The sequence below is a fragment of the Nerophis lumbriciformis genome, linkage group LG03, assembly GCF_033978685.3.
Source record: "Nerophis lumbriciformis linkage group LG03, RoL_Nlum_v2.1, whole genome shotgun sequence".
In the NCBI taxonomy this organism is placed as follows: Eukaryota; Metazoa; Chordata; class Actinopteri; order Syngnathiformes; family Syngnathidae; genus Nerophis; species Nerophis lumbriciformis.
Genome location: NC_084550.2, coordinates 46,568,767 through 46,589,501, shown reverse-complemented (window position 1 = coordinate 46,589,501; position 20,735 = coordinate 46,568,767). Strand labels below are relative to the sequence as shown.

Below are 20,735 nucleotides of genomic sequence, written 5' to 3'. Positions count from 1 at the left end.
TATTGTATTTACTTCGGACAGGCAAGGCTATAAGATCAAAACGACTGATTCAAATTTGAATAATGAACGTTTCGAGTGTATTAGTTGATTTTATATATGATTTGAGATTATCAGTTGATACTTTTGCGGACCGTTAAAAAAAACTGCCGTCAAGAAGGCACCCAGTATTTGCATATATGTTTGGCGCATGCGCAAACGGATCGGACAAAGGCCAGGCTGACGACATTCAGAAAATTCTTTAATCATTTTGTGATTATATTGTAAAAAAGGCTCCGTTTTATTATCGCCCCTTGTTGTTCATATAGTTCGTATGTATGCTTGTTGTTTTTGTCTGGACTGGTTTACACATTAAATGTCACGTTTGGATGTAAATAAAGCTTTGAAGAAAAAAATAACATCAACTCGCCATCTTGTCATTTGGTGTCTATGCAAAGCGGAACAACTAAATACCCCCGTCACCGCACGATCGGTCCACGCATGCGCGATGACGTCACTTCCTGGATTTGCAACTTATTTAATGGCGGAGCTTCTGCGACGTCATGTTCTGTGATATTTTAATTCCACGCATGCGCGAAGACGTCACTTCCTGGATTTGCAACTTATTTAATGGCGGAGCTTTTGCGACGTCATGTTCTGTGATATTTTAATGTCTATTGTTTACCTAAGAGTAAACGGGAACAATAATATGAACATGAACAATCAGTCAATTAAAAAAATCGGAGTGTTATCGTCACTTTTTCAACCACTTAACGTTTCTATCATTGCAATGAATGTTTTTTTAAAACAATTAAAGCACCTACTGTGACAATAATCTATACCTGCGGCCTGACAAACGTAGATTTAAATGATCAGTATTTTTGAATTGGTGTAAATAAAGTATTGTTAAAAAAAGTTGCTTTCTTGCCATTTAAGCACATCGTTCAGGTTTCTGTACGGATCTGTAGTTTCAAAAACAAATGCTGTATTCTTGGGTAACATTTGTTTTGTATGTAATCTTTTATGTGACATTCATATTTAAATAAAGATTACGAAACCGTGGTAACTGTGACGGGGGGCACTATTATAACTGCCGTCCAAATTTAAGTTATTTACTGAGATTGAGTGAGCCTATGGCTTTGCACTTTGTTTATTATATATATATATATATATATATTTCGCATTCTATTTTAGTTACTTTCAATTTACAACCCCCTGGCGCTGTTTTGTACTTACTTTGATTATTATTTTCAACTGTTTGTAAATGTCGAAATTTATAAAGATTAAAAAAAAACAAAAAAAAACGGTTAGAAAGTGCCGCGCATGCGTGAACCGCTAGCGTAGTGACAGCCTCAATGGTAAATCATACTTACATACAAAGCCAGAATTATGAGGAAAAAGTCACAATTTCGAGATAGAAAGATAAAGTGGGGGGATGAAAAGCCAAAATGAGAATTATAACTTATCTCATAATTACATTTTTTTTAATCTTTTGTGACAAAATACACAGAGATGAAAAGCCAAAATGAGAATTATAACTTATCTCATAATTACATTTTTTTAAATCTTTTGTGACAAAATACACAGAGCATTGGTCTTAGAATACAGCAGTACGTTTTTTAAATTGACTTAAAAATGTAATAACATTTTTTCTGTAGCTTTAATTTGTTTTCTTGTTGGTAAAAACGTGCTTGGTCTTCTTTTATGGATTTAATGTTATTTTTCTACTATTCGTCCTCCATGTACTGGTTCATAGTAAAGTCAGAATACACGAGATCATCTTTAGGCTGTATAATGTTGCTGTGCTGTCTTTCTGCCAAGTAGTGAGTACACATGTGATACATGCATGACAGTTTCATCTGCAAAAAGGTACATTTAGTAAGCCCATCAGTTCACATATTGCAAGACGAGACGATATGTTTAGCAAGTATGCAAACATCACTACACAGTCAGTATCATTACAACACAGGAGAGTAACGTATACATGTTGACACATCTGTACTCAAAGGTGCGTCTTCGTTAAATCAATATTTACAGCAGTGGTGTCCAAAGTCTGGCCTGGAGCTCATTTGTTGCCACAGCATTTTTCTATGCATGAAAAGGGAAGTGTTTCGTTACATTATGGGGGACTACTAGACATACACTAAAATATTAAACAAAAATGTGCAAAAAAAGTATCTATCTATATCAGCTATTCATTAATATTTTTAAATAACACTGCAAATTACCTTCTATAAAATAGAAACCTGTCATCTACAATTATAATAGCTTTCGATTGTGTAATTAAAATATCAGTAGTATAACAAAAATGTATCATGGTCAATTATCATCCCTTATATTTGACTTCACTGTAAACAAAAATAATTAGAGTGCCTAAAAAGTGGAGATGCTTCGATCAGGGTTTCATGCTGTCAGATCCGGTTCTGATCATCCATAAGTAAAATCGTCCGATGCCGATCACAAGTATTAACTGTTCATTCTTAAATGATCTATGATGAATCTGACAGTTGAACAATATCAACTCAACATTTAAACTACCGTATTTTTTGGAATATAAGTCGCACCTGCCGAAAATGCATAATAAAAAAGGAAAAAAACATAAGTCGTACTGGAGCCCGGCCAAACTATGAAAAAAACTGCGACTTATAGTCCGAAAAATACGGTAACTCCTTCTTGTCGTCCATTGTGTGTAATATGTTCAGCCTTGTCCTCAATGATAATGATACTGTAGAGACTCATAAATGCAGTTTATTTGCCGTAATGGAGGTGATTATCATTAGCCTGGAGGAGCAGCTCCACACTGTGTATGGAGACACATAACTAGCTGCTTGTCAGCCTGGGGACTAAAAATAAATTGTGTCATCAATATGGGATCAGCAATAAAATGCATTAATTAGCAATGGTAATCACATACTTTATTATGATCTGCACATCCCTACGAAAAAGTATTTTAATAGTATTTGGATACTGTGGAATCTTTTATTCAAGCATTTTAATTGTGAATAAGGCCACATTAAAACGATTTTTAGTTGAGTAACTTAAACTTCTTGTCCTTTTTTTTTTATACTCACAATAGATTAGCGTGTTTACTAAACAAAAGGCGAAGTACTTTGAATGTTCTCTACATGACTCTCAGAGGGAGAAGTTTGGACACCGCTGGCTTACACAAAAAAGAAGTGAAATACATGCAATAAAAGGTAAACTAGTGCCCATGTAGCATCAGTGCTAACTCTTTCTATTGTATGCTAGCAGACATACATGTAGTCAGAGCGGCGACCATATGACTGGGCGTTAGTGAAGATGGTTCCGAAGAAGGAATAGTGGAGTGCAAAAGCCACCGCTAACAAAGACGAAAGCAACAACAGGGGTGTTAACCAACAGTCATGCAAAAAGTTGTAATTTTGTGTGACAAGAGCAGCTGAGCTATGCACGAGCACGTGAAGATAAACACCTGGTGCACCATTTGGACGTGGCTGCTCAGCCAAGTAGCATATTATATGATGTGAATATATGTCTCCGCACAAGCAGCAATGTTACATTTTTCAATGAAAGGGCTGAATAAGACGGTTTTAGGTCCGTGAATGATTTGACAAGACGTGCGTGTATATAAACCAGAAGAAATGTCTTCAGGGGAACATTGCATTTTTCAAAGTGGAAAGACTTGACCCGCTGCTTTCAGAATCCTAACAGCGCAGCACACAAGCTACACACTAATTCAAAAAGAACGATCAGTTGGAAATGTTCATGTTTTAAGACTTAGTGTGGGGTTACTTGTCTTCTGTCTGGCATGTTAAAGGTTAAACACGTGCTAGCTTCTTGCTTTCTTTGGGAAATTGTGCCCTCTGCTTGTTGCTGTCAGACATTACACCTTTGTGTCTTGTGGTCTGGAGACCATCACAGCAGCTTCAGACTCCCGGTGACGTTGTTTACCATTTCCTCCTCACCCATTACAGCCAGGACAGTACGGGAGCCAGACTCCACCTAGAAAAACAAAACAAAAAACAGTTTGGACAAATTAATTCTGCGTGATGGGGGCCAAAACTCAACATAACAGATTGATTAAAGTTGTCTCTCACCTAGGGGTGTAACGGTAAACAAACATTTCAGTTCGGTATGTACCTCGGTTTAGAGGTCACGGTTCGGTTCATTTTCGGTACAGTAAGAAAACAACAAAATATAAATTTTTGGGTTATTTATTTACCAAATTTGCAAAATCTTTCACCAAAAATATTTTTCTTAGTGGAATATTTGATGTGAAGTAATCAGAACCTTGGATAGGTCAATAATTCATAATAACATTCATTTTGATTCAATATTATGTTTTGAGCAATGACAGTTTGAAAGAAAAAAAAACAGCTTTGTTTTATTAGTCAACATTGCAACTTTTTCTAAATTACATTCAACCTTTAAGCTTTTTTATTTAACTTTTGTTATGTTTTTGTTTATTTTAATAGTATTTTTAGAATGTGCTGTGGGCCTTTAAAACATTAGGCTGCAAATGGCCTCCGGGGCACACTTTTGACACCCCTGCTATAGAAAATAAAACATTTAATCTGATAAATCTATGGATAAAAAGCAGAGCCTGGCAACGCATGCACGTTTATCATAACTCTCTCGCTCTCTCTGCCCCTCCCTCACAAATGCTGTTCCGTGCACAATTTGTTTTGTTTTTAACCCCTTCTTAACCCTGAACGTACATTGAAAATACACGCAACCGTAACTCAAAATGCCGGACATTTGAGGCATTTAAGAAACTCCGCCCTGACAGCTCCGCAAAAGAGGACATGTCCGGTGAAAAGAGGACATACGGTCAGTCTATTGTAGCCCGTTAGCTGCTAGCATGCCGTGTGTTGTGTCTCAGTGTGCATCGTTTACACAACGTGCGTTACGCTACTTAATATGTCCGTGTGGAAACTCGTTCGATATACACCTCCGAACCAAACCGGAACCCCCGTACCGAAACGGTTCAATACAAATACACGTACCGTTACACCCCTACTCTCACCACAACGCACTTCAAATATTGCGGCTTCACTACACTGCACTTTATTTTTTGGACCAAAATTAAGTCTTGTATGTGTTACAGTTCAGTATTTGTCTTAATTGCTATCATTATGTGTAACCAATGTCGCCACTTAATGCTAATGCGAAATGACATGCAGTGCTGAACTATTGCAAGAACAACTTACACCTGTGGTTTCAGCACAAGGAAGCCCATCTCTAACTTAGAGCAATCACCAAGAGGATTGTGTTGAAGTATTTCCACATCGTGGTTGTGTTGTACTAGCCGGGTGACTGCCATAGCAAGGACGCTTAGAGGAGCTTGCAGAGTGCTGCTTCAGTGTTTATAGCTCCACCTTTATTGTTAGTTTTTAAGCCAAAATATGTCCATTCTAGGCAGTATAGTAATTTTTAAAAATTTATTAGTACAGGTATATCGTACAACCCTTGTATATGCATTATGATTTAAATATAATAGGATACAAATAGTGAAAACATAGCAGTACTCATTTAGCATATAACAAATAAAATACATTCCATATGTCAAGAATGTCGAGAAAAAGCAGCTAAAATAGTGAAAAGGTAGCCAGGACACAAATGTCCACATAAAAGGCAGACAGAAGTTATGCTTGTGTACATGTGAGTGATGCTGAACAAACAGAAAGACAATGATGTCATGTTTACTCACCTGAGTAAGGCCAGCATCCTGGACCAGGTAAGTGGGCAGACTGAGGCTCATGGCTAAGGCCTGGAGCTCCAACAGATGAGACACATTGGTGCCTTGGACTACAATCTTCTTAGCTCTGCATCCACATAACAACAACATGTGTTTTCACAGTATATTTCATACACATACTATCCAGAACTACAGTATTTCCTAACTGTCTTCTAGGGACTTTTGTGCATATATTTCGAGTTTACATGGCAAATATTAGAAATAATAACTCGTAGCCCAATGCAAACAAAAGCAGGAAGATGTATAGAGAAACATTTTTTAAACAAAAGCAAGGAAATATGTTTGCAGTATCCACAAAGGAAATCCAAATATGTATAAATATATTAGTCCCCAACTTTTCCATTGTACAATCCTTCAAAATAACTAAGGCAGAGATTAAGCCTTTTATTTGGTAGTTGTTCCCCTTCTGCTGCATAGACAAGATGGCAACTATCACTGCACACTCACCATTCTACATGTGCAACTTCCAGGTACTGACATTGCACTGCAAAGACAAAAGGCTAAAATATGCTCTCCCATCTTGCTCCTCCTTTGCCCTCCGCAGACCCTGACGTGCACTTCCCAAAAAATCCTAGCTTGGTGTCAGCGGTGACAAGGACCGCAAAGCTGTGATTGGTCATCTTTTTTTTTTTTTTTTTAGTACCACTAGCTGCTGGGTAACTATTAACACCACTAACTAGTGATTAATACCACTAGGTAGCAATTAGTTAAGATTGTGTTATGCTTGCCATTGGCACACTAGCTCACTTTTCCAGGAAATGAGGAGTATCAGCAGTCCGTGAATTTTTTCAGGGCGTTTATCAATTACGGTTTTACGATAATTTTCATTTGAAACAATAATACCAACAGTCAAGAGTTTTATTTCAGTTTACTATTAATACGAGTAATATTTACATCCCTTAAAAAGTTGAAGTGTACCAAACTGATGTAGTTCAGGCAGATGTAACTGCACTGAAGTCATACGGCACACTTAGACAAACTATTACTACTACAACGTGTAACACAGTAATACTTGTTATATACCTCATTAACAAAAGGTGAAACAAAATAAGGATGTAATTTTGCAAATTACTACAATGACAAAATGCTTCAATTGTGTTATTGATTCAGAATGTCCCTTCATTTATTGTAGTACATAAATATACAGTAGCTACCGTATTTTCCGCACTATAAGGCGCACCTAAAAACCACAAACTTTCTCAAAAGCTGACAGTGCGCCTTATAACCCGGTGCGCTTTATATATGGATAAATATTAAGATTCATTTTCATAAAGTTTAGGTCTCGCAACTACGGTAAACAGCCGCCATCTTTTTTCCCCGTAGAAGAAGCGCGCGGTGCATGCTGGGATATGTGACGTTTCATTTCCATTTGTGTGTTTATGTAAAGACCCCAAAATGGCTCCTATTAAGTGTGTTGTCTGTCTAATTATAAATAATGCAGACGAGGCGTGTTAACTGAGTTCTCAACGTTTTCTCACAGCGTGCTCATAACCACATTCGAACTCCCAGCATACAACAACGCTTCTCAGTGCTACCGCGCATGCTCGTAACTATCGTTGCATGCTGGGTAGTGTAGTTGTTATATTTGCTAGCTCATAACATCACATTAAGAGACACGCTTACGCGCTTAATTCAATACTCGCCGTCATTCCGGGTGGATTGACAAAAGACCTCCAGCCGCTAGATATTGGTGTCAACAGGGCATTCGAAGCTAGACTGCTAACTGCGTGGGAACTTCTCAGGGCTACCGCGCATGCTCGTAACTATCGTTGCATGCTGGGTAGTGTAGTTGTTATATTTGCTAGCTCATAACAGCACATTGAGAGACACGCTTACGCGCTTAATTCAATACTCGCCGTCATTCCGGGTGGATTGACAAAAGACCTCCAGCCGCTAGATATTGGTGTCAACAGGGCATTCGAAGCTAGACTGCTAACTGCTTGGGAACTTCTCAGGGCTACCGCACATGCTCGTAACTATCGTTGCATGCTGGGTAGTGTAGTTGTTATATTTGCTAGCTCATAACAGCACATTGAGAGACACGCTTACGCGCTTAATTCAATACTCGCCGTCATTCCGGGTGGATTGACAAAAGACCTCCAGCCGCTAGATATTGGTGTCAACAGGGCATTCGAAGCTAGACTGCTAACTGCGTGGGAACTTCTCAGGGCTACCGCGCATGCTCGTAACTATCGTTGCATGCTGGGTAGTGTAGTTGTTATATTTGCTAGCTCATAACAGCACATTGAGAGACACGCTTACGCGCTTAATTCAATACTCGCCGTCATTCCGGGTGGATTGACAAAAGACCTCCAGCCGCTAGATATTGGTGTCAACAGGGCATTCGAAGCTAGACTGCTAACTGCGTGGGAACAATGGAAGACAGAAGGCGAACACACCTTCACTAAGACGAGGAGGCAGCGCCAGACGACGCCAACATCTGCCAGTGGATCGTAAATTTGCCCAACTTTTCACTTCGGACACCGAAGACGAAGGATTTACGAATGAAGAATAACTTCAGAAAGTGAGCGCTATGTTTATTTTGTGTGTTGTGACATTAACGTTCGAGCAACATTATGTTGCTATTGCTCTGCACTATTTTGAATTTTACTATGTTTGTGATTGCACATTTGCGTACATTTTGGGAGTGAACAGAGTTGTTAGAACGCTGGTTTTTAATATATTATTAAAGTTTGACTGACCTATCTGACTGTTTTTTTGACATTCCCTTTAGCGCAGCGTAGGCGCGGCTTATAGTCCGGGGCGGCTTATTGGTGGACAAAGTTATGAAATATGTAATTCATTGAAGGTGCGGCTAATAATCCGGTGCGCCTTATAGTGCGGAAAATACGGTACATGATGTCTTACCCACTGTGGTCCCACTTCCAGGCCATCTCCCTCCAGCTGCTTTTCTCCTGCAGGGTTTGGTATAATCCAACAGCAGCATGGCCCACCTGAGCAGCTACCTGTGCAGGATGTCACAACCACTCTCTGAGCTATTTTTGCTTTTGTAAGTTTTCCCTAAACACAACATCTGCAGTAATTCTAAGCAGGGCAAACATACCTTTCCTACACCCATGGCAAGGTCCATGTTGACCACAAACACCATTTTGAACATCAGGTCATCATCACCCTCCTCCTGCAGAGGACACACATGCAGGATTGAGATGTGGCTTTGGACTAACTCTCTGGGTCTTATGTGACAACGTGTACCTGTTGAGACTAAGGCTATCTTAAGGGCACCTCATTCTCCAGTTTGTTGAAGTAGTACATGGCCGCCTCCTCAGCAGAAACATTCAGAGTATGCAGGAGTGCCTGGAAATAATGAAGAAAACAAAACATAATAAGTACAGGCTACCATTGATGTCTGATAAAAGAGCAAATGAACCTTGAAATTAGGGCTGTCTTCAAATAGTCTTGAGATTATATTTTGCCATTTGGATTAGTCCACTTTCAACCTCACAGTCTAATTGTCTATATCACCCCAAATTTCCACTAGATACGAAACAGCACCACCACGGCAGCGAACTCTTTCCGTTTACATTCTAGTCAATGTGTCCATTTCCATCGCCAGCGGAACCCTGCGCACGGTACCGCATCCCTGCGCTAAATATAAGCAGATCTTCTATTTTTGCCGGTTGCTGCCAGACAGTGATCAAATTAGCTAAAATCTGCTTGCGTGGGAAGTCATGCACAAACACAAAATAAAATATCCGATTCACTTTCAAAATAACACATGCAAATATTTTAATATTTCAAACAAAAGCAATTAAATTAGTTTGCAGTATCCACAAAGAAAATCCAAATATTTATACATATATTAATCCCCAACTCCTCCATTGTACAATCATTCAAAATAACTGAGGCATAGATTATGTCTTTTGTGTGGTACCTTCTGCTACATAGACAAGATGGCAACTAACACTGCACAGTGCGCACTCACGAAGGCGGATCGTATTTACACTTAGAAACATCCTAATGTGCGAGGACGGAACTGAAATCAACTTGTCAAAGGTTTTCACATGTAATTTTACCTCGTTGACACAAATGGATGAGGAAATGCTGATTCTGGAGGTTCAAAATCAAACAATCGAATCACAGGCACATCCTGAACAGCTATTTGGGGTCCTGCATCAAATACTAGCTGATATGGGAAACGGTTAACGGGAGTTAAATGAGATGTGTGTCTGTGTACGCTTGCCAGGGATGAGGTTACTGGTAATAAAGTCAAGTTAGTGTCGTCACAGACAGTCTGTGGGTATTGATGGACGGCAAAACTTGAGACGTTCCAGTGTTGCCGCACTTTGAATGGAAGGACCACATTTATTTGATTCTGCTGCTCTGGGAGGATAGAGTTAACTGTTTAACTACAACGCCCCTTATCACATGATAAGGCACAAATTGGCAAGATCTCGTAAAAATCTGCACGACTTCGCTGCACGGCGGAGCCAAACAATGCGCATCAGAATGGCAGTAGGGATTGGCAGACAGCAGAGACACATAGCGGCACAGTTCAGCAGCTGTTACACATTTGGTGGAAATCCAGGGTACCGTATTTTCCGCACTATAAGGCGCACCGGATTATTAGCCGCACCTTCTATGAATTACATATTTCATAATTTTGTCCACCAATAAGCCGCCCCGGACTAAAAGCCGCGCCTACGCTGCGCTAAAGTGAATGTCAAAAAAAAGCTGCGCTAAAGTGAATGTCAAAAAAACAGTCAGATAGTTCAGTCAAACTTTAATAATATATTGAAAACCAGCGTTCTAACAACTCTGTCCCAAAATGTACAAATGTGCAATCACAAACATAGTAAAATTCAAAATGGTGTAGAGCAATAGCAACATACCGGTAATGTTGCTCGAACGTTAATGTCACAACACACAACACACAAAATAAACATAGCGCTCACTTTCTGAAGTTATTCTTCATTCGTACCGGTAAATCCTTCGAATTCTTCGTCTTCGGTGTCCGAATTGAAAAGTTGCGCTAGCGTGGCTTCCAAAATGGCGGGCTCCGTCTCTTCGAAATCATCGGATTCAGTGTCGCTGTTGTTGTGCAGCAGTTCTGTGAATCCTGCCTTCCGGAAAGCTCGGACCACAGTTGTGACAGAAATATCTGCCCAGGCATTTACAATCCACTGGCAGATGTTGGCGTATGTTGTCCGGCGTTGTCTGCCCGTCTTAGTGAAGGTGTGCTTCGGTCATCCATTTTTCCCACGCAGTTCGCAGTCGTGATTTGAATGCCCTGTTGACACCAATATCCAGCGGTTGGAGTTCTTTGGTTAATCCACCCGGAATGACGGCGAGTGTTGTATTTGTGTGCTTCACTTGTTTTTTGACACCATCTGTGATGTGGGCGCGCATAGAGTCATATATCAACATGGACAGAGCAGCGTGAAAAAAGCCACCCGGCCGCTTCGCGTAAACTTCCCTTAACCACTCGCTCATCTTTTCTTCATCCATCCATCCCTTCGAGTTAGCTTTTATGATGACGCCGGCTGGAAAGGTCTCTTTTGGCAAGGTCTTCCTTTTGAATATCACCATGAGTGGAAGTTAGCATGGCAAGCTAGAACCACAGTGAAGGATGACTTCTCATTCCCTGTGGAGCGAATATTCACCGTACGTGCTCCCGTTCCACAGTGCGGTTCAGTTGCTGTGAAATACGGTAGTAATCCGTGTGCGGATGGAGAGATTGCGTCTTTTTATGACCCGGATCGTTTAGTAGGAGCCATTTTGTGGTCTTTACAGATGTAAACAGGAAATGAAACGTACGGTGATATCCGCGCGTTTTTTCTTCTTCTTCCGGGGGCGGGTGAAGCGCTTCCTGTTCTATGGGGGCGGGTGAAGCGCTTCCTGTTCTATGGGGGCGGGTGCTTTCCTTGGCGGTTGCTTGCGTAGAAGAAGAAGCGCTTCCTGTTCTACCGGGAAAAAAGATGGCGGCTGTTTACCGAAGTTGCGAGACCGAAACTTTATGAAAATGAATCGTAATAAAGCGCACCGGGTTATTAGGCGCACTGTCAGCTTTTGAGAAAAATTGTGGTTTTTAGGTGCGCCTTATAGTGCGGAAAATACGGTAAATATTTGAGCTGGGTCAATAAAGTGTTATGTATCGCAATAGACACGTGATAAATATCAATTAAAAAATGCGTTTGATAAATATAAATATTTTTGGGTTGGAGGACACCGGAAGTTACGACGCAAGGTTAGTTGCATGAACACAGGCACTCGTGCCCTGGTAAACGAGCAATGGTAGTGACACGCCCACAGCCAATCAGGTAATAGTATCAATTATCAAATTTGGTTGCGCCATCTTGCTGTTGATTCTCTGCATGGAGTGAGAAGAGAAACTGAAATTTGCAGAAATTGTCATTAAAACAGGAAAGGTCACCTCAACAGTATTGCAGTGTTTTGGGATTTTTTCAAGCGGATCGTAAACATTATACATATCCCAGTCCTAGTAAATATTCCTCCCTCTCAGTGGGAGGGAAATCAGTTTGTACCTGCCGGGCCCCCCGCGTGTAGCAGTGTTCATCATGTCTCCTTTAAGTATCATTTTTTTTAGAGAGTAAGAAATAAATCTTAGTTTCAGTTGTCATTTCAGACTTTCTGAAAGCGGTCGCTGCTTCCTGGTATGACATCACGTCTCTAGCATCAGTTGGCATGTTTTGACCACCCACATCTTTTATTATATAAAAACTATTTGTCTGAACACAAGAATATTTTCTTACGTGTTGGAAGGATGTTTCTACATTGGAGATGTAATAGAAGGTCATCTGTACGCGCTGTGGAACTCGTAGATTAAATGAACATGACTGGGACACACCGCCTTGCTCCGGAGGTGTAGCTCCCCTCTTGAAAAAGGTAATTATCCTTTCACTTGTTTACACATTTAAACTTTGTTACGACTTATACGTCCTCTATTTAGTCAAGTTTGATGTCTTCTTGGTGCTGCGCCAGAACAGACCTTAAAAACTGTGGTTTAGCCTTTTTTTGAGTTGGAAAAAGTTGCAAATGGGATCTTTGTTTTGTTCACTTTGGTGAAAGCCTGCATTTCTTTAATAAGTATCTTTGATTAACTTGGAAAAATATTCACGTGACATTACTGACACCTAGTGACCAGTCAGTATATTCCTCATCGGTTTATTTCCATCCATCCATCCATTTTCTACTGCTTGTCCCTTGCGGGGTCGCGGGGGGTGCTGGAGCCTATTCCGCATGGGGAAAAAACATGCCAAAAATAGGACTTATGGTGGATGATGGGCAAGATCTAATTAATCAGATTTGACTATTTAATCCTTAATTGAAGACAGCCCTACTTGGAAGCTACAAGAGCTAGCTTGCACATTAGTCCGCTGTTCTACCTGTTTAGCTGCCTCTTCTGGAATGTCCAGCTCTCTGAGTTGTTGCAGAAACACCGAGTTCACTTCCTGAGAACCGCAGTCTGGATTTGCTTGCTTTGGGGGCTCCATTATCTTCTGCAAAAAAGAAAAAAAAGGACAAGCCAGAATTCAATGCCACATTTCAAACAGACAAAGTGCAAGGATGCAAGTGAACCACACAGCAGCTGTCAATCTGATGGTCCTTATGCGTAATTGTTCCAAACAATGCTCTTAAGTTAGGGATGATTCTTACTTGAACACAACAACACTGAAACACTAGATATTTTTTGATCAATTGCTCGTATTCCTGGATTCTTCCACTAAAGCCAGAAATGATCATAACATAATGAAATAGGAGAGCCTTGGCCTCTGCCGCGCCCTGACCTTCCTGTAGTAAAACAACGTCCTGAATCCAGAGTGTGATACAGATCAGCCCCAAAATGTAATCACTCGTTCCTTATCCCATTTCTGGCATTTCCTGAAAGTTTCATCCAAATGTGCCAATAACTATTTGAGCTATTTGTAGCATAATTTAAAAAAAAAGTTAACCCTTCTATGAGTCATCCATCTTTGTCTCTGCACGGCATTAGTGACCTCAAAGAACAGGCTTTATCAGTATCATGTAGTATCACGCTTCAAACCCCGCTTTGAATAGCTGTGCCCTGCAAAACGTGCTCATTGTAGCCATTAATGCTGACTTCCTCATTTTGATTGAAATAAATCAGCACAAATGGTTTGATTCATTTTTGTTTTGTAGGTTAAAGTGTTTTAAATATTATGATTCTGACTTAATGTTGCTGATCAATTTAAAATGTATTATTTTATTTTTCGTAATTTTATTTTTCACTATCAAATTGTTCAAGTTTGTCAATTTTTTTAAAAGTTTAATTAAGTTTAAATAAATGTAGATTTATTGTTAAGGATACAATGTTGTGCAGAGATGTACTTGTAAAAATGTATGGACAAATAATACTATGGGACGTAACCGAAAATAACTGAGAAGCACAGTTAACATAGTAGAAATTATCCAGATCAGGCCTAAAAATTTACCGGTAATCAGTTGTTCCTTATCTTTCTGATACCTCCTAAAAGTATAATGAAAAACCGACAAACATGTTGAGTTGTTTTGACTGATTAACAAACCAACTGAATGATTACATAACTTCCTGGCAGAGGTCATACAAATGCAACGGCGAGCTTCGGTTACGTTGACGACCGTTCATGTCGACGTCAGTCAGCCACTTAAACGCACTGAATAATTAATCACAAAGAATTGGAGTCTTAATATCGATTGAGCGATGAATCCAACACTTTGATAGTTGCATTATATAACAAAACCTCTATAATGAAATGGGTAGTGCTTTCTTAGTCGTGTTATTAAAGACCAGTAAATGGTATTTTGTGCTTAATTAGGTGTAATATTTGTTTTAAAAAAACTTCTACGATGAAAAAAAAATATTGTTGCCTTATCAGTATTTTCGTTATAACAAAATAGTATGCTTTATCGGTTGTTTTTTAACATATTTATTAGCCATCAGTTAACTATAAACCTTCAAAATGCTTGGACACCTCCATCCTGTACCATGGCTGATATTCTATCCCACGACATCGACAAAATAAAATGACATAAAACAAGAGGAATGCATTCAAATTTATAAGTGAATTTTAATTATTTATTTTTTAAATACTTTTTTTGTTTATGATCAAGCTCTAGTCCAGTGGTTCTTAACCTGGGTTCGATCGAACACTAGGGGTTCGGTGAGTCGGCCTCAGGGGTTTGGCAGAGGTCAAGACACACCCGACTCATCGTGTAAATAAAAACTTCTCCCCATCGGCGTATTATGGATACCCCTAAACAATGTTCCCTCTAATTTTCCATCTGATTTGCAGGTGTGTAATTCGTTGTGGTTCATTTTGTGCACATTCCTGGATCTGGCAGAGTAAAGTGGCCTAGAGTGGTTAGAGTGTCCGCCCTGAGATCGGTAGCTTGATTGATTGATTGAAACTTGTATTAGTAGATTGCACAGTACAGCGCATATTCCGTACAATTGACCTCTGGTAACACCCGAATAAGTTTTTCAACTTGTTTAAACAAGTCGGGGTCCACGTTAATCAATTCATGGTAGTAATGGGTCCCATTTTTATAGTCTTTGGTATGACTCGGCCGGGGTTTGAACTCTCAACCTACCGATCTCAGGGCGGACACTCTAACCCAGTGGTCCCCAACCACCGGGCCGCGGCCTGGTACCGGTCCGTGGATCGATTGGTACCGGGCCGCACAAGAAATTAAAAAAATTATTATTTTTTGTTTTTATTAAGTCAACATAAAAAACACAAGATACACTTACAATTAGTGCACCAACCCAAAAAACCTCCCACCCCCATTCACACAAAAGGGTTGTTTCTTTCTGTTATTAATATTTCTGGTTCCTACATTATATATCAATATAGATCAATACAGTCTGCAGGGATACAGCCCGTAAGCACACATGATTGTATTTCTTTGACAAAAAAAAAAGAATTCCCCCGCCCCCCGGGACAAATTTTCAAGCGATGACCAGTCCGCAGCTACAAAAAGGTTGGGGACCACTGCTCTAACCACTAGGCCACTTTACTCTGCCAGGTCTAGGAATGTGCACAAAATGAACCACAACGAATTACACACCTGCAAATCAGATGGAAAATTAGAGGGGAACATACATTGTTTAGGGGTATCCATAATACGCCGATAGGGAGAAGTTTTTATTTACACGATGAGTCGGGTGTGTCTCGACCTCCGCCGAACCCCTGAGGCCGACTCAACGAACCCCTAGGGTTCGATCGAACCCAAGTTAAGAACCACTGGACTAGAGCTTGATCATAAACAAAAAAAGTATTTAAAAAAAAAAAAAGAAGTTAAAATTCACTTATAAATTTGAATGCATTCCTCTGTTTTATGTCATTTTATTGTGTCGATGCTATGGGATAGAATATCCCATAGCATGGCCGAGTCATGCCAAAAACTATAAAAATGGGACCCATTACCTCCATGCTTGGCACTCAGCATCAAGGGTTGGAATTGGGGGTTAAATCACCAAAAATGATTCCCGGGCGTGGCCACCCCTGCTGCCCACTGCTCCCCTCCCCTCCCAGGGGGGTGAACAAGGGGATGGGTCAAATGCAGAGGACAGATTTCACCACACCTAGTGTGTTGTGTGCCAATCATTGGTACTTTAACTTTTAATTTTCTTTTTTTTTAAAAGAAAAAATCATTTTGCAATGTTTTCGATTTTTCAATGTTGACATTTTTCTTCGTATCCTTAATCAGTTGTTTACAATCAAACAATCCTCATGTGAACAAGACTACGATGACGCAACTGTTAGCGGTTAGCACAGCAGATGAGTGCGTCATTGTATTTATCAAAAGGTTTTCTTAGCGGACGAATGTAATTGAGGAATTATAATTTCAAGAAAGACATAATATATTATTATTGTGTTATTAAACGCTTCTACTGCGTGCTTGCGTCAAATATGTAACGTGACGTTAGCATTAGCCCGCTAGCACTAGCCTAGCTCTTGAAATGTGATTTACCTGAAGAAGACGCTTGTGAGCTGGAACGTCAGTTAATTGAGAGAAACTTTCTTGACTAATGCTCTCGTTTTTTATCACAACGGACAGATTTGTCTAATTTTTCATTCAAGAATTCCTTCGTGCCTTTTGTCGTCGGTCGTGTTACTCCTTCTCTTTCTTCTTCTTCTCTGATTTAATGGCGGTTGGCAAGCAGCCTTATTAAGCATTACCGCCACCTTCTGGTATGGAGCGAGATGAAACCCTACTCTATATTATTTTATTTACCTCAATCTTTTTTTTTTTTTAAATGTATGTCGACAGTATAATACAATTAAATAAAACCTGCTGGTGAAGTTAAGAAATATTTATGATGCAGTTTTATTGTAAAAAAACACACACACAAAAAAAAACACATCAAAGATCCAACCTACGCATCAAAGTTATATAATGTGGACTTCAGAAACACGTTCGTTTTTCAAAATAAAACTAAAAATAAGAAATAACAACTCATTTATTTATGATTAAGTAGTAGGGCTGTGAATCTTTGGGTGTCCCACGATTCGATTCAATATCGATTCTTGGGGTCACGGTTCGATTCAAAATCGATTTTTTTTTTCAATTCAACACGATTTTCGATTCAAAAACGATTTTTTTTCCCCCCATTTCAAAACAATTCTCTATTCATTCAATACATAGGATTTCAGCAGGATCTAACCCAGTCTGCTGGCATGCAAACAGAGGAGTAGATTTGTGTAAAAAGCTTTTATAATTGTAACGGACAATGTTTTATCAACTGATTGCAACAATGTAAATTTGTTTTAACTATTAAATGAACCAAAAATATGACTTATTTTATCTTTGTGAAGATATTGGACACAGTGTGTTGTCAAGCTTATGAGATGCGATGCAAGTGTAAGCCACTGTGACACTATTGTTCTTTTTTTTATTATTTTTATAAATGTCTAATGATAATGTCAACGAGGGATTTTTAATCACTGCTATGTTGAAATTGTAACTAATATTGATACTGTTGTTGATAATATTCATTTTTGTTTCACTACTTTTGGTTTGTTCTGTGTCGTGTTTGTGTCTCCTCTCAATTGCTCTGTTTATTGCAGTTCTGAGTGTTGTTGGGTCGGGTTTGGTTTTGGATTGCACTGTTATGGTATTGCGGTGTATTGTTTTGTTGGATTGATTAATTAAAAAAATAAAAATAAAATAAAATAAAATAAAATAAAATAAAAATAAAATAAAAAAATCGATTTAAAAAAAAAAGAGAATCGATTCTGATTCGCACAACGTGAGAATCGCGATTCGAATTCAAATAAATTTTTTCCCACACCCCTATATTAAGTAGTTCCATTTTTTTTTACTACTTTTCAACGCAACACACAATAAGTGCGTTTACACTGAGAAGTACGTCTTGTAAAATACAAGGACAAGGTTTATCCATCCATCCATCCATCTTCTTCCGCTTATCCGAGGTCGGGTCGCGGGGGCAGCAGCCTAAGCAGGGTAGCCCAGACTTCCCTCTCCCCAGCCACTTCGTCCAGATCCTCCCGGGGGATCCCGAGGCGTTTATTTATTTAAAAAAATAAAAATAAAATAAAACTTCACGGTAAAAAGACTGGCAGCTCAGAAGGCACACACTTACCGCAGTGGTTTTAATGCATAGTTGCTATAAATAAAAATGCAATTCAATTAAACGTCATTTTTACAGTGCATTATTTGTCAATTTAAAAATACTACTACTTATGTTTATAGTAAAATTCTGGTGAGTTTTTGTCACAAAATGTTTGGTCGTCGTTTTTACAGTGAAAAACGGTATTGTTGTTTTTTACTGTAGAGTTGTTGCGACTCGGCTGCCAGTTTTCTTACCGTAAAATGCATCATTGTTATTTAAGTGCATTATTGTCATTGGAAAAGGGATACCACTTTTATTTGTACGCTAACATTCTAGCAACTGAGCCGCCATGTGTTTATTGTAAAATCTACTGCCTTATTTTACAGTGGAAGTCGGAGTGAGAATATTTGGCATAGTGAGTGTGCAGTAATACACCTACTAGTCGCTATCTTGGCTAGGTAGACTCTAAAAAGTCACGGTTTGCTTACTCGACCGAGCAAACGGTGATAAATCATCACCAACAGAACACAAATGTTTATTTACCTTCGCTTCCTTGTGTGACGTTGGGACCCTTAATCGCAGAAAATATCAAAAACAACACCGCCTGTCATGTGTTGTTTACTCAGGTCACATGACAATACCGGAACCATTGTAAGGGGAAGTTAAGGGCGGGGCACACCGGATATGAGGACATGTGTTGTGTGTTGGACACCTGGAAGTGGAAGAACTTGGAAGAGCGGGAATAAAAGGCAGAAAAAGACTATAAGCTTTCTTGGTGTATTATTAAGATGAGAGTAACTAATAAATGACAATTTGGGCACACAGCACCACCCATTTGTGCTGTACCTTGTTAAAATCTCCCCAAACTCATTAGTTTGTGCTGCAATTTGTTGTCTAACTCGTGGGTCTGCAACCTGCGGCCCTAGAGTCGCATGCGGCTCTTTAGCGCCGCCCTAGTGGCTCCCTGGAGCTTTTTCAAAAATGTATGAAAATAGAAAAAGATGGGGAAAATATATATTTTTGTTTATAAGGGCTTCCGTAGGAGGATAAACATCACACAAACCTTCCTAATTGTTCGAAATCCCACTGTTTATATTAAATATGATTCTCTGATGAGAGTATTTGGTGAGCGCCGTTTTGACCTACTAATTTTGGCGGTCCTTGAACTCACTGTAGTTTGTTTACATGTACTTTTTCCGATACTGCCAAAGAAATACATGTTTTATGCCACTCCTTTGTCTCATTTTGTCCACCAAATGCTTTATACTGTGCGTTAATGCACAAAGGTGAGCTTTGTTGATGTTATTGACTTGTGTGGAGTGCTAATCAGGTATATTTGGTCAGTGCATGACTGCAGGCTAATGGATGCTAACATGCTATTTAGGCTAGCTTAGGGTGACCATTTCCATGACACCAAAAAGGAGGACATTATGCGGCATATCAATAAATTACTATGGTGTACATAGGACTCTGGTATACTCTTATTTATAGTACAATTTTGAGTGGTTTAAAGATGATGTTTGTGTGGCTGAATAGGAAAAAATATTAAAGTCAAGTGTTTGTTAACAGTATTTGTATTTATTCAATACATTGTGGTGTTCAAAAAGTGACCACTGAGATTAATCTTTTCAAGTGCAGAGTGCCACAAAGCATAACATGTGTGGACTTAAATGTAGTTAACATATATAATTAAAAAAAAATGCCACAAAAATTTTTCCACATCAACATCAAGGCTGCTTGCTGCATATCTGGTTGCGTTATGCAGAATATGGGCCAAACAGTTTGCAGGGAGCACATATTTTTAGCTCAGTTTCAGCTTCTGATACACTGTTATGTTTGCCACAATTGACACTGGCATTGTCTGCTGCATATGCAGACATGTTTTTCACCTCTAAGCCAGACATCTCAAGTTTTGCCAGCAGCTGGTTTGTTATGGCTTCTGACGTTTCGTTGCTGTCACTATAAAAATCCAACAGGACATGTTGGATGCCTTCATCAAAGTGAAAATACCTTACCACAATGGGAAAACACTTGTTTGTTCCTTTATTTGAGGCGTCGGTTGCTACGGAAAAGGGTAGGTTGTTTTCTTTTATGTAGTCGGTATGTTCCTGTACCGAATAGTGAGCGATGACGTTCTCGCACAATGCCTTGGCTTTTGTTCGGCCACAGGCCATCCCTTTAGCTGTGGGATAGTCACTGAAAATCTCCCGGTCCACTTTCATGCCGCAGTCTAAACTTCTGTAGGACTGGTGATGCTTTACAGCAGTGGTTCTCAACCTTTTTTCAGTGATGTACCCCCTGTGAACATTTTTTTAATTCAAGTGCCCCCTAATCAGAGCAAAGCATTTTTGGTTGAAAAAAAGAGATAAAGAAGTAAAATACAGCACTATGTCATCAGTTTCTGATTTATTAAATTGTATAACAGTGCAAAATATTGCTCATTTGTAGTGGTCTTTCTTAAACTAT

At 39.3% G+C, this 20,735-nt stretch overlaps 1 protein-coding gene across 3 annotated transcripts; it reads right to left on the bottom strand.

Annotated features, from left to right (window-relative positions):
• Positions 1-138: 138 nt before the first annotated feature.
• Positions 139-18,921, bottom strand: LOC133585611 (probable peptidyl-tRNA hydrolase 2). 3 transcript variants are annotated; one of them, XM_061937855.2, is made up of 7 exons: positions 18,813-18,921; positions 13,078-13,191; positions 8,957-9,028; positions 8,778-8,852; positions 8,582-8,679; positions 5,666-5,780; positions 139-3,957 (listed from the first exon to the last, which is right to left on the bottom strand). In XM_061937855.2, the coding sequence occupies exons 2-7, from the start codon at positions 13,183-13,185 to the stop codon at positions 3,871-3,873; spliced, it is 555 nt and encodes a 184-aa protein (XP_061793839.2). In that variant the 5' UTR covers positions 13,186-13,191; positions 18,813-18,921; the 3' UTR covers positions 139-3,870. The 3 variants fall into 3 exon arrangements, with proteins under 3 accessions (XP_061793839.2, XP_061793829.2, XP_061793846.2); XM_061937845.2 differs by lacking the exon at positions 18,813-18,921 and adding an exon at positions 16,667-16,934; XM_061937862.2 differs by lacking the exon at positions 18,813-18,921 and adding an exon at positions 16,790-16,842.
• Between the last annotated feature and the right edge of the window lie 1,814 nt (positions 18,922-20,735).